The 13200-nt window shown below is 51.3% G+C and overlaps 1 protein-coding gene across 1 annotated transcript in view; it reads left to right on the top strand.

The window, feature by feature from the left end:
- Wnt2 (Wnt family member 2) overlaps positions 1-6414 on the top strand; it is a 40468-nt gene extending 34054 nt beyond the window's left edge. The window contains exon 5 of the mRNA XM_075953449.1: positions 5612-6414. Within this exon, the coding sequence (XP_075809564.1) occupies positions 5612-5841 (230 nt within the window). The 3' untranslated portion in view covers positions 5842-6414. The remainder of the gene's footprint in view (positions 1-5611) is intronic.
- The last annotated feature ends 6786 nt before the right edge of the window (positions 6415-13200 follow it).

Genomic DNA, 13200 nt, shown 5'->3' with positions numbered 1-13200 from the left:
AACTACACACATCTTACAAGTTCATTTGATTTTTAAAACGTTAAGGGCAGAGCAGGGAAGATACGGAAGTATTCACGCTCTGTTCGGACGATACCCACCACTTGCTGGCTGGGTAAGCCTAAGCAAGTTACTGTACCATGCTCTGTGCCTTCCCATTGGCCCATTCCCTGCACCCCGGTACCTCAGGAGGTTCTATGACCGCTCTACCTATGGCCCCACCACTGTTTTCATATCAGTGGCTCTCGGGCTCCAAAACCTCTCCTCTATCTTTCTTCTAATTGGCCTCACCAAACCCCATTTGGGAAGAAGAGGTTGCGTGTTCGCATTACTTTTGACTTTGATCATTTGATAGATGAACAGTACACTCCATGGCCTGTTTTTGTCTCACATACCAAAGCCACATTCTGTCCTTCTCTCTTATTTTGGCATTAGGGGTTGACGTCATGGTTTTGCCCAAAGCACTGTACCAGGGAGCCATATCCGTGACCCTCTTTTTTTTTTTTTGCACAATTTACTTTGAGACAAGGCTGATTAGGTTTCTCAAGCAGGCCTTGAGTGTACTGTGTAGCTCAGATGTACCTAATTGACTATCATTCTAGTCCAGTCTCCCAAGTAGCTGGGATTACAGGCCAGGACCCACCATGCCTGACTCTGAATCGCTTTTAGACAAAGTTTTTCCAGTGACCATTGTCTTCTCTTGCCTTTTCTCCCTGAACTTAGAAAGTGTTCAATTCAAGTTGATAAATAATCCTTGGGTTCAGAGGGGGTCCAGTTCAAAGTTCTGCATTTGAGAAACAAACCCTACTGTAACACTTCCCTGGGGCGAAGTGAAACTACAATCTTACATCCTTAGGCTTCAGGTCACTGCGGAAAGACCACCAAGTTAGAAATCAGTAGTCTGATTTGGGAACAAAACATGTCACCTCACCCCCATACTAGCCTTCTCAGACCCACAGCCTGAGGGAAGGACAAAGAATTCAAACGTGTCATGGTATTGTCATAGTTTGATAAACTGCAGACTGGTGAGTTAAGAGAATGCTTAGTGGTGTACAAGAATTAAGACAAAACACAAAATAATACAAATTGAGTCAACACTGGAGTGCTAGGATCTCACTCACAGACACGTGGCCTCAGTCCCTACTTCTTGAAAAAGATGGCCAGGCTCGTGACTATGACCCCTATCCCCCATCCCATCTTTTTCCTGAATCCAGGATATCTTTTTATTTTTTTGGATTTTTGAGACAGAGTTTCTCAGTAGCTTTGGTGCCTGTCCTGGAGCTCTTGTAGACCAGGCACGCTGGCCTTCAACTGATAGAGATCCGCCTGCCTCTGCCTCCTGAATGCTGGGATTAAAGGCATGCGCCACGGCTGCCCGGCTCTGAATCCAGGATGTCTTTAATGAGCATTTCTACTTTGATAATCCCCAGTCAGCAAATTCCCCTTACAGGCATTTCCACACTGGGGAATTGCTAGTACCAGCACAGCTGCTTAGACCCAAACCAGAACGCCCCCTGGACTCCTCTATTCCCTTCCAGTCCACCCATCAGTCCCTGGCTACTGGTTCTGCCTCTTTTCCTTACCATCAGTGTCTTAATCTAGGCCATCTTGTACCTGGGTCATAGTTCCTTATGGGTCTCTAACTTACCTTCTTGCTTCAATCTATCCAGTCCCAGCACATTGCTTTGCCTCCTCAAACACAAATTAAATACATGTTGCTCTTTGCATGACGACCTTCAATAGAAATAAGTTGCTCACACAGGAGCATGTAAACCCAATTATCTAAGCCATTGGCAATGCAGCTTCTACTCACATCTTCAGCCTTGGTTCTTTTGCTCTCCCCTTTGAATACGAATCCCAGCTGGGTGGAAGGCCTATCTGCTCCGCACACAGAGCTCTTGGCCCACGTAGCCTCCTCCTCTTTGTTTCTCCCTCCACCATATTCTTCTTACTAAGATACACCACACCTGTGGAAAAGTTCAGTCAACACAAGCTGCATTCACTATAACCATAACATGGTGAGCTTTCTCAATTAAACACATCCACATACTTTGTGTCCAGATCAAGAGCTGAAAGAGGCCCAGTATGCTGGAAGCTCCCACATGCTCTTTGGCCCGACCTCTGAGAAAAACACTAATCATCAGATATTCATGGCTAGTTTATTCCGATTCTATACTTTGTCTAAATGAAAACTGGCCTGAAGCAAAAGCCTGGGTCAGCTTTCTGTTGATGTGTGATGATTCACCCAAACACTTACGGCCTGGGATGACCTTGAGGTTCTAGCTTCGTCCGTCTCCGTCCTTGCAGCTGTCTTTTAAGTTAACTTTACCACCATGCTCCTTGAGGACTTGGATTGTCATTCACTCACACCCCCAGCCCATTGCATCAGCCAATCGAATGCTCCCCTCCTCACTGGGAAGCCAAATGAACATGTTTTGGTCATTTTTCCACTTGACCCTTCCACCTCCAACCCCCCTTTCTTCAAGAGATTGCCAAATTCTAGTGGCTCGCCGTCTGAGGCCCCTCGTGCTTTGTCCCGTTGTCCCCTCTCGTGGCCTCTTGTCTGGACTCTCCTGAGGACTCCCATTTGGCCTTCTTGCTCCCAGTCATTCTAACAGACTTGAGTATGTTTGTCCTAAATTAAAATCTACACTAGTTTCACACCCACCATGGAATAAAATCAAAGCTCTACCAAGGCAAAGGGCTCTTTCAACTGTTGCTGTAGGCTTCTTTTCTATGCTTTCTGCAGAACGCATGCCCTATTCTTCAGTCATGGCCAATCTGCCCTCTTATGGAGCTCTCTAGAGCATTTTCACTAGGAGCTTCTGTGCTAGTAATGCCTTTTCCCACATTCTTTCCCTAAACATCAACTCATCTTTTACATTCTCTCTCCAATGCCACCTTCTTGGTCAAACCATGTAGTGGAGGCCTCTTTCCCTGGTCCTGTTTCCCACTATGAATATTCATACTAAGAAATCTCACTAGGACAAGAAGAGCAGCGCTCCAGGACAACATCTTCACTTTGTTCTCTGATGATGCCCACCACATCATAGGTCGCAGTCAACACGTGCTAGATAAAAGAAAGGATGTTTAGCATGTGTTGAGCACTTATTCTGACAGATGCTTTTGTGTGTAATTTTAGCCCATCCTCACTGAAGCCCTATGAAGAAGGGGCAGGCTTTGTGCCAACTTTACAAGAGAATTTTGAAAAAGAAGCTTGCCACAACTGTACTGTTGACACACGGCGATGCTACAAGCAAACCCCTAATTGCCCACACCCTAATGACCTTGGCTTTATAGTCTGAGCTTTGTCCGCCACGATACTCCACGTGGATTTCTACTGTGGTTTCCAGTGGTCATTAGCAGATGAAGTAATGATGTGGAGATTGAGGCAGTACCTCTCCACACATTTATCTCTCCACTACTTTACAAGTGCGGTAGGAACAGGAGCTGGGGCTGTTTATTTTATGTCTTCCCTGCCTCCCAAACCCCAGGCAGTCAACACAGCATCTTATACATGTTTATGTCAACTAAATGTTTATCAGATGAAACAACGGGTGTCGTGTTCAAAGGCAGCTCTTGGCAGTCAGGCCTTTTTGCACAATCAGTGATTTTTGAGGAGATTTTTCTGATGGTCGTCCTGAATCCAGGCCCAGCTGCTGCCTCTTCTAACCCCGTGCTTCTTCAGCATGATGTAGGCTCAGGGCCATCCCTGGCTGACCCACCCTCCACCCCAGCCCGGCCCTCTGCCATCCTTCCTGTCCTCAGGAAACTCCTCTCTCTGTCTTCCTGCTCAAGGCAGCTGATCTTGCAAGGCAAGTCTGGCCCACCCTCTCCTTTGCTTGACCTCACACCCAGCTTGAACCCTGCTGTTTCCCTGGTCATTCCGCAGAGGGAGGGCAACATGACACTCTCGGAGATAATTTTCATACAGAGCAGAGAGTGATAAACAGAGTCATGAGGTGTGAGTGAAAAAAAATAGCTAAATCATTATCTTTTTTCCCCTTACGTTTCTTCTGTAGGTTTGGCAGTTATTTATCGTTGTTGATTCTAATAGAAACAGGAGCAGTTAAGCTAAAAGAGGAATCGGTAGAAGGACAAAGAGATCTAGGCTGGGACTGTAGCTCGGTGGCAGAGTGCTTGCTTATACGTCAGATGCTGTGTTCAAACCATATCATAAGAGTAATCGCCGTGTCTCAAGAACCTCCAAGAGCTGGGCGGTGGTGGCGCACGCCTTTAATCCCCCAGCACTCAGGAAGCAGAGGCAGGCAGATCTCTGGGAGTTCGAGGCCAGCCTGGTATACAAGAGCTAATTCCGGGACAGGCACCAAAGCTACAGAGAAACCTTGTCTCGAAAAACCAAAAAAAAAAAAAAAAAAAAAAAAGCCTCCAAGGCTGATGTGTCGCTAGGCTCCCAGAAGAGATGGAAGTAGAACCAAGCAATAGTCCAGCTTGAGCAGGACTCCTCTTCCTGGTCTGTCCCTGTACATTTGTTTATCCGTGTCTTTCGATGGCTCTGGGCCAGAGACACTGAGCTTATGCATGGCAACTATCTCCTGGAACTCCACCTGGGGTCCAGCAAGGATGGTGCTATTATACAACATGGCTCTCAATGGCTTATCTTGGTAGGAGAGACTGATATAGAAAGGGTCATTGCAAGCTGACAAAACTCCAAAATTGTCCACTACTCTTGATTATAGAAGGGATAGGAAGGATAAAGTTGCAAGAGATCTATCTGTTTCCCCCAAATGGAGTGAATTAAAAGGCTTTGTATATTGAAATGCTTATTTCTTTGTTTGAGAAAGGGTATTACTATGTCCTGGTCTGCCCTGGAACTTGATATATAGACCAGGTTAGCCATGAACTTTGCAGCGATTGCTGGCCTGGCAGGTGTGAGATGCCACAGCCAACTCTGTCTTTGAAATTCCTTGTGAAGACACATACACAAATATAGACTGTCATTTAGCAATGTGACAACGATGAACTAAGATGGCATTAATACAGTGCCACATTCCTTTGAAGGATGGGACTTAGGCCTCACACAGGTGCTTCACAGAACTCCTGTGGTCTGCTAAGGAGGGAAGAAGAAACAATGTGCTCTCCCTCCTCAGTGATACAAATGAGTGCTCCTCTCCCAACCAACTACAGTTCAGGCCTACTAAGCCCGTGTAAGCAAGTCTCGGGAAGCTGAGTCCTCTCCTTTCCAAGGTTCAATACCCCCTCACTCAGAGAAAGCTGGCGTTGGCCACAGCTTCCTTTTTGTGATTTGCAGAAGAGCAGGAACTGGAATAAATCCATGTTTCTTTCTTTTCTTGCCCTGTCTCCCCCATTCTAAGCCTAGATAAGGTCAATGTAATGGAAAGAAGGAACACCAGCTTCAGGTTGCAAAAAGAAAAGCCAAGATCCAAAGGCCTACCCTTCCTAGCTTCTGCCCTCTGGACACCTCTCAGTTGCATAGAGGGACAACACAGGGCCCCATAGGACACAGGCTCAGCAAGCTATGAGGAGGTTGGACTAGGCTCTCTTCTTAAGGAGGGACCTCATGACTCTGCTGTCCAGACTCTTGTATTCTGCCCAGACATTGTCAGCGGTGTCTCTCTGGCTTGTCTTTCAGGCTCTCTGGGTACAGCAGGCCGCGTGTGCAACTTGACTTCCCGAGGCATGGACAGCTGTGAAGTCATGTGTTGTGGGAGAGGCTATGACACGTCCCACGTCACCCGGATGACCAAATGTGAGTGTAAATTCCACTGGTGCTGTGCTGTGCGCTGTCAGGACTGCCTGGAGGCCCTGGATGTGCACACGTGCAAGGCCCCCAAGAACGCCGACTGGACGACCCCAACATGACCCCAGCAGAGGTCATCGTTTCCCTTCCCTCAAGGACTCCAATTGCACCTGCAAGGACACTGGACTTCTGGGTTGTCTTCGGGGGGCTGTTTCTTAAGGCATATGATCTTATCTCCACAGAAGCCCCTTTTCCCTCTCTGGGAGCCCCAGGACTGGGGGCCACATGCTGCATATAAGTACACCCTATTCTATCTATCTTGGGCATTCTGAGGTCACCTCTCTTCCTGCTGATTTCTTTTGGGAAATGGCATGACAGGCTGTTTTAGGAGGAGGGTCACGGGCCCCCACCACTGTCACCTAGACATTTCCTCTTTCCTCTTTGGCCATGGGGAGAAACAACATCACATAGTAGAGGATCTTCCTCTGTGTCTTCCCACAGGTTCTAATAGTTAAGAAAGTCCACGCTTCCCTCTGGGGTTGGGGGTGGGTACGGAAAACAGAATCAACTGTACCAAATTTACTTGTATTTTTTAAGAAGACCAAGCAAGGGCTTTTCTGAGTAATAACTGTTGCTACCATCCTTGATGATTGCCTGGAGAAGAATGGCTTTCAATAAACATCGGGCTTAAAACACATATGTTTCCAAAGAATTTGTTCAGTGCTAAACTCTGATATAACAAGGTAAGAATGCTTGTCCTTCGAGCCCGAGTTCGTCTTGAACTTTCCTGTCAGCCAACACATCAGAAAGTGATTGTTGTTCCTCACTGTCCCCTCCAGTTGAGGACTCTTAAGAGATGAGACTTCTCAATATGCGCTGGAAAGAATCTGAAGGGGGATGGATGATCTGGCAGAGTTCTTTAACTATGAGGTAAATATAGTAAAATATTAATAATAATAATAACTTAGTGAGTGGAATATCAGAAATGTGCTCGCACAACTAAAGAAAAAGAAGGCAACAGAGTCCCAGTGTGAGCATGTGCACAATATCAGCAGGGTTCTTGGCTAAGACTACCTTGTGGATGCAAACTGAGAAGTGAGGCCAGTGTGATGCTGACAGAAAGCTCTGCAGAGCCAGGACCCCCTCTCCATACTCAGACGCCCAGGAGAGCTATTGAGGAGCATTGGCTAGGACCCACCAACCTTAAGCCCCGACACTTTCAGTTATGTTTGTTTAAGGTTTACAAGCTGATGTGATAGTACAGTCTAGAGAACACAGCACACAGCCTGGCCTTTCAGTTGGCAACACTGCTATATTACATTGCAAGCGCTTTGTATCTGGGAGACTATGTTTAACCAACCCAGCCGTAGTAATGGGAATAGCAATGTGGAGATGGTGATTGACTTCTGCCAGGAGATGACACTCAGAGAAAATGGAGAGGCTGCCTAATCCATTTTTTTTTTGTATGCTAGATGAAAGAAATGAACTTGATAAGGCTGCTTCTCAGCATGCAGTTCAGTTTGGTTCCTGTTCAACATAGAGTTTCCTCCTAGAGCTACACTAACTAACAGGATGTCTCCTGTTGTACACCCAGCATCAAACTGCCGCTTGCTCATTGCTTCATGCTTTGGGCTTCATCTTTCCATCCTTGTCTAAGTCATTCAGCCTGAGGCTCATAGGAAGCAAACTGCAGGTGTTCTTTGTCAGAGTTCTTAGAAATGACACGGCTCCAGTTCTCCCCTCCCCACCTCCCATTCTCAACAACTGTTCTGATGATTGGGGTCAAACCAGGCCTTGTCATTGCCAAGTAAGTGCTGTGCCCCCGAGCCACATCTACAGCCTTCTTTGTTTTTATTTTAAATTTTCTATTCATTTTACATACCAAGCACAGTTCCCCCTCCTTCTCCTCCTCCCACTCTCCCCAACTCCCCACCTCTACTCTCCACCCATTCCTCAGAAAGGGCAAAGTCTCCCATGGAGAGTCAACAAAGCCTGGGACATTAAGTTGAGGCAGCGCCAAGCCCTTTCCCCCTGTATCAAGGCTGAGCATGGCATCCCACCATAGCGAATGGGCTGCAAAAAGTCAACTCATACACCAGGGATAGCTCCTGGTCCCTCTGCCAGGGGTCCCAGGAACAGGCCAAGCCACACAACTGTCACCCACAGGCAAAGAGGTTAGTTTGGTCCTATACAGGCTCCCCAGCTGTTGGTGCAGAGTTCGTGAGCTCCCACAAGCTTGGGTCAGCCGTCTCTGTGGTTTTCCCCGTCATGGTCTTGACCTCACTTGCTCATGTTATCTCTCCTCCCTCTCTCTGACTGGACTCCTGGGAGCTCATCCCATTGCTTTGCTGTGGACCTCTGCATCTGCTTCCATCAGTTACTGGATGACAGGTCTATGATGACAATGAAGGTAGTCACCAGTCTGATTACAGGGCAAGGCCAGTTCAGGCTCTCTCTCTCCGCTATTGCTAGGAGTCTTGCCCTGGGTCATCCTTGTGGATTCTTGGGAATGTCCCTAGCGCCAGGAGTCTCTCCAACCACACAATGGCTTCCTCCATCAAGATATCTCTTTCATTGCTCTCCCTCTCTTTCCCTCCCCCAACTCGACCATCCCGTTCTTCTCATCCCCCTCTTTGTATTTCATAGACACAGTAAGCAGGAATAATGGAGCAGGAAAGTGGCTCTTCCGGGGTTCGCATGGGGATCAGGCTAGCCCACAGCTCCCAGTGTCCAGGGTCTCTGGGAAGCTTTCATGAGAGGCCCAACTCCACTAGCACTTCTGGCTACTGAGAGGAATGGCAAAATCTTAAATCCTTGGGTATATTTAGGGTGGGGAGGATTCCTAGAAAGGATATCAGCTCCTTTCAGTTCAAGCAAACTAAAATCAAGAGAAGTGAAGGGATCCCCATAAACACGGGCTGAACCCCAGGGTTCCACATAAGGAGGACAGGAGAGAACCTGAAAAAAGTTAGTCTGTCCATTCAATGGAACAAGTTTCTCGCAGATGAACTGAGCAGGGTCTGAAATCGTTTTAGCCTCTAGTAGATAATTATTATTGTTGTTGTTGTTGCTATTATTATTATTTCTGAGACATTTAGAACTAAATTTCTTTTCTTGTTGAGATTTGTCCCCCTGATGAGCATCAAGGAAACACGGCTTGTTCGTATGAAGCCTGTAGAAGGTGGTCTGCTTTGTGAGAATGTGGTAGCCGTCCCTGCAGAAGGCAGTGGTCTTCACTGAGGGGAGCGGAAGAAGCAAATGAAATGCTCTCATTGGATTTTATTTAGGAAAGAGAACATTTATATTTGAAAAGAATTAAAACCAGTAAAAGTCATTATGAACCTACTTTAGGGCTTAGTAGAGAGTTGCTATTCAAGACGACTGAAATACACTAAGTTCTTGGGCTTTTAAGGAAAATATATGATACTAATTATCCAAAATAAGGAAGAAGTCTACTCAGGTCAAATCCCCTGTAAGAAAAAGTCTTACTATAAATTGATTCCATAGGCCTTGGTCAATTTTAATTAACTTTCCTCACTATCTGAATACATGTCGACAATACATCTTAGCTAGTTTATTAGGGCTTTCTACAGAATAAGCTTAACATGATCCTAACAGTCTATGAGAGACTTTTTTCAACAGATTATTTTCACTAAACTTGTTTGTGTTGCTGACTGAGAGTTGTCTATTGTCCTGACACATGCTTTGTCAAGTGATCCTCCAGTTGCAGAACCCTCACACCGCCCCTTCGAGTCTGAAACCAATGCTCTAACTTGAGGTCAGTCTTCCCCTCAAAAGTCTGCCTAAGCCTAAGCTGAGAAACCCCAGAGCCATCGCCTTGCTCAGTTCCCTCTCAGCATCTTAGCTCTCCAGAAGATTCCTGGGGGAAGCGGGAGGGACATAGCCCTCACTCCCCAGAACATTTCCTTCCTGGGGGTCACCAGGTTAACAGGTCCCTGAGAGGGGAGGCCTATCAGAAGTGACACAGTGTGAGTGACGAGTGACGTTAGATGATGGAAAGGAGCATGAAGCCCAGAACGGGCTTGCTCTGGCCATGTAACTGGCAAGTTCTGTAATCATAGGCAGTGGACGTCTCCATTCTTGCTGGACACGTCCTTCTGTTCCTGTAGCTCCCCTGTCCCTAGCACCAAGCACCTTCTTCCTGAGGGTTAGAGGCCCTTGGCAGGAACTCAAGTTCTCCTTCCTCACTGGATAGCTCTCCATACTTGAAATATTCATTTCAAGATGGTTTCTAAATTGTCACTGTTATTCCTTCATCTTAAAATTATTACTATTATGTTAAACCCAGGCATGACGTTGCTTTTGCAAAAAGAAAAAAAAGTATTTTTAAAGTCAGAAAGAAAACCAAACCTTCCAGTGACTATCCTGAGCCCTGTTAACTTACAGCAGACCCCTTATCATCCTTGGTAGACTGCAGCAGACCTGAAACCCCTGCATGACTGTGCTTCTATACCCTAGGACCGCATCCTCAAATTTTAGACGATGGTCTGTGGCTGGTGTCTCACACAGTTGAAATACATTCACTTCACCAGCACCAACAGTACCACCACCACCTCACCACAACCACTACCAACCTCACCACCTCTACCCCCACACCTCCTCCTCCACTACCACCACCTCCACCACCACCTCCACACCACCTCCACCACCTCCACCACCTCCACCACCTCCACCACCACCTCCACCACCTCCACCACCTCCACCACCACCTCCACCACCTCCACCACCTCCACCACCTCCACCACCACCTCCACCACCTCCACCACCTCCACCACCTCCACCACCTCCTCCACCTCCACCCCTCCACCACCTCCACCACCCCCCACCACCACCCCACCACCTCCACCACCACCTCCACCTCCACCACCACCACCACCACCACCACCACCACCTCCAACACCAGCACCAACAGTACCCACCACCACCTCACCACAACCACTACCAACCACCACCACTACCCACACACCTCCTCCTCCACTACCACCCACCTCCACCACCCACCTCCACCCACCTCCACCACCACCTCGACCACCTCCGCCACCACCTCCACCACCACCACCTCCACCACCTCCACCACCACCTCCACCACCCTCCACCACCACCACCACCACCACCACCACCTCCACCACCACCACCACCACCACCACCTCCACCACCTCCACCACCACCACCTCCACCACCACCTCCACCACCACCACCACCACCCCCCACCACCCCACCACCCCCACCACCACCTCCCACCACCCCACCACCCCACCACCACCACCACCACCCCCACCACCCCCACCACCCCACAACCCCACCACCTCCACCACCTCCACCACCCCCACCACCACCACCACCACCTCCACCACCTCCACCACCACCCCACCACCCCTACCACCCACCCCACCCTCCACCACCACCCCACCACCCCACCACCACCACCACCCCACACCACCCACCACCACCACCCCACCAACCCACCTCCACCCACCCCCACCACCCCCCCCACCTCCACCACCACCACCACCCCCCCACCACCACCACCTCCCCCACCACCCCACCACCACCACCCACCACCACCCACCACCCCCACCACCTCCACCACCCCACCACCACCCCACCACCTCCACCACCACCCCTACCCCCACCCCACCCCAACACCCACAACCACCACCACCTCCACCAACCTCCACCACCACCACCTCCACCACCTCCACCACCACCCACCACCTCCACCACACCCCACCACCACCCCACCACCCCACCACCTCCACCACCCCACCACCACCTCCACCCACCCCCACCACCTCCCACCACCACCTCCACCACCTCCACCACCTCCACCACCTCCACCACCACCTCCACCCCCACCTCCACCACCACCACCACCACCACCTCCACCACCTCCACCACCTCCCACCACCACCCTACCACCTCCACCACCTCCACCACCTCCACCACCTCCACCACCTCCACCACCTCCACCACCCCCACCACCTCCACCACCTCCACCACCTCCCACCACACACCCTACCACCACCCCCCACCACCACCACCACCTCCACCACCTCCTCCACCACCACCCCTCCACCACCCCACCACCCACCCCACCACCCCCCACCACCCCACCACCACCTCCACCACACCCTCCACCACCACCACCACTCCCCACCACCTCCACCACCACACCCCACCACCCACCACCTCCACCACCTCCACCACCACCTCCACCACCTCTACCACCACCTCTACCACCACCTCCACCACCTCCACCCACCACCTCCACCACCACCTCCACCACCTCCCCCCACCCACCACTCCACCACCACCTCCACCACCTCCACCCCACCCCCCACCTCACACCCCACCCTCCACCACCTCCACCACCACCTCCACCACCACCTCCACCACCTCCACCACCACCTCCACCACCACCTCCACCACCACCACCACCCCACCTCCACCACCTCCCCACCACCCCACCACCACCACCACCTCCACCACCACCTCCACCACCTCCCACCACCCCACCACCACCACCACCACCCCCCACCACCCACCACCACCACCACCACCCCCCACCACCCCCACCACCACCACCACCACCACCCCACCACCTCCACCACCACCACCACCTCCACCACCACCCTACCAACCCCACCACCTCCACCACCCCCACCCCCCACCACCCCCACCACCTCCACCACCACCACCACCACCACCACAACCCCACCACCACCACCACCCCACACCCCACCACCACCTCCACCACCCCCACCACCCTCCACCACCCCCACCACCACCACCACCACCCTCCACCACCACCACCCACCCCACCACCACCCCCACCACCCACCCTCCACCACCACCCACCACCACCACCCCACCACCCCACCACTCCACCACCTCCACCACCACCCTACCACCTCCACCACCTCCACCACCACCACCACCTCCACCACCCCCACCACCGCCACCCACCTCCACACCTCCACCACCTCCACCCACCTCCACCACCACCACCACCCCACCACCCCACCACCACCACCACCACACCTCCACCCTCCACCACCACCACCACCTCCACCACCTCCACCACCTCCACCACTCCACCACCACCACCACCTCCACCACCTCCACCACTCCACCTCCACCACCACTCCACCACCACCTCCACCACCTCCACCACCACCACCACCACCACCACCTCCACCACCTCCACCACCTCCACACCTCCACCACCACCACCACCACCCTCACCACCTCCACCACCTCCACCTCACCCCTCCACCACCACCTCCACCACCTCCACCTCCACCCACCTCCACCACACCTCCACCACCTCCACCACCTCCACCACCTCCACCACCACCTCCACCACCTCCACCACCTCCACCACCTCCACCACCACCTCTACCACCTCCACCACCACCTCCACCTCCACCACCTCCACCACCACCTCCACCACCTCCACC

The sequence above is a fragment of the Microtus pennsylvanicus genome, chromosome 19, assembly GCF_037038515.1.
Source record: "Microtus pennsylvanicus isolate mMicPen1 chromosome 19, mMicPen1.hap1, whole genome shotgun sequence".
Lineage (NCBI taxonomy): Eukaryota > Metazoa > Chordata > Mammalia > Rodentia > Cricetidae > Microtus > Microtus pennsylvanicus.
This window is presented reverse-complemented; position numbering and strand designations above follow the sequence as displayed.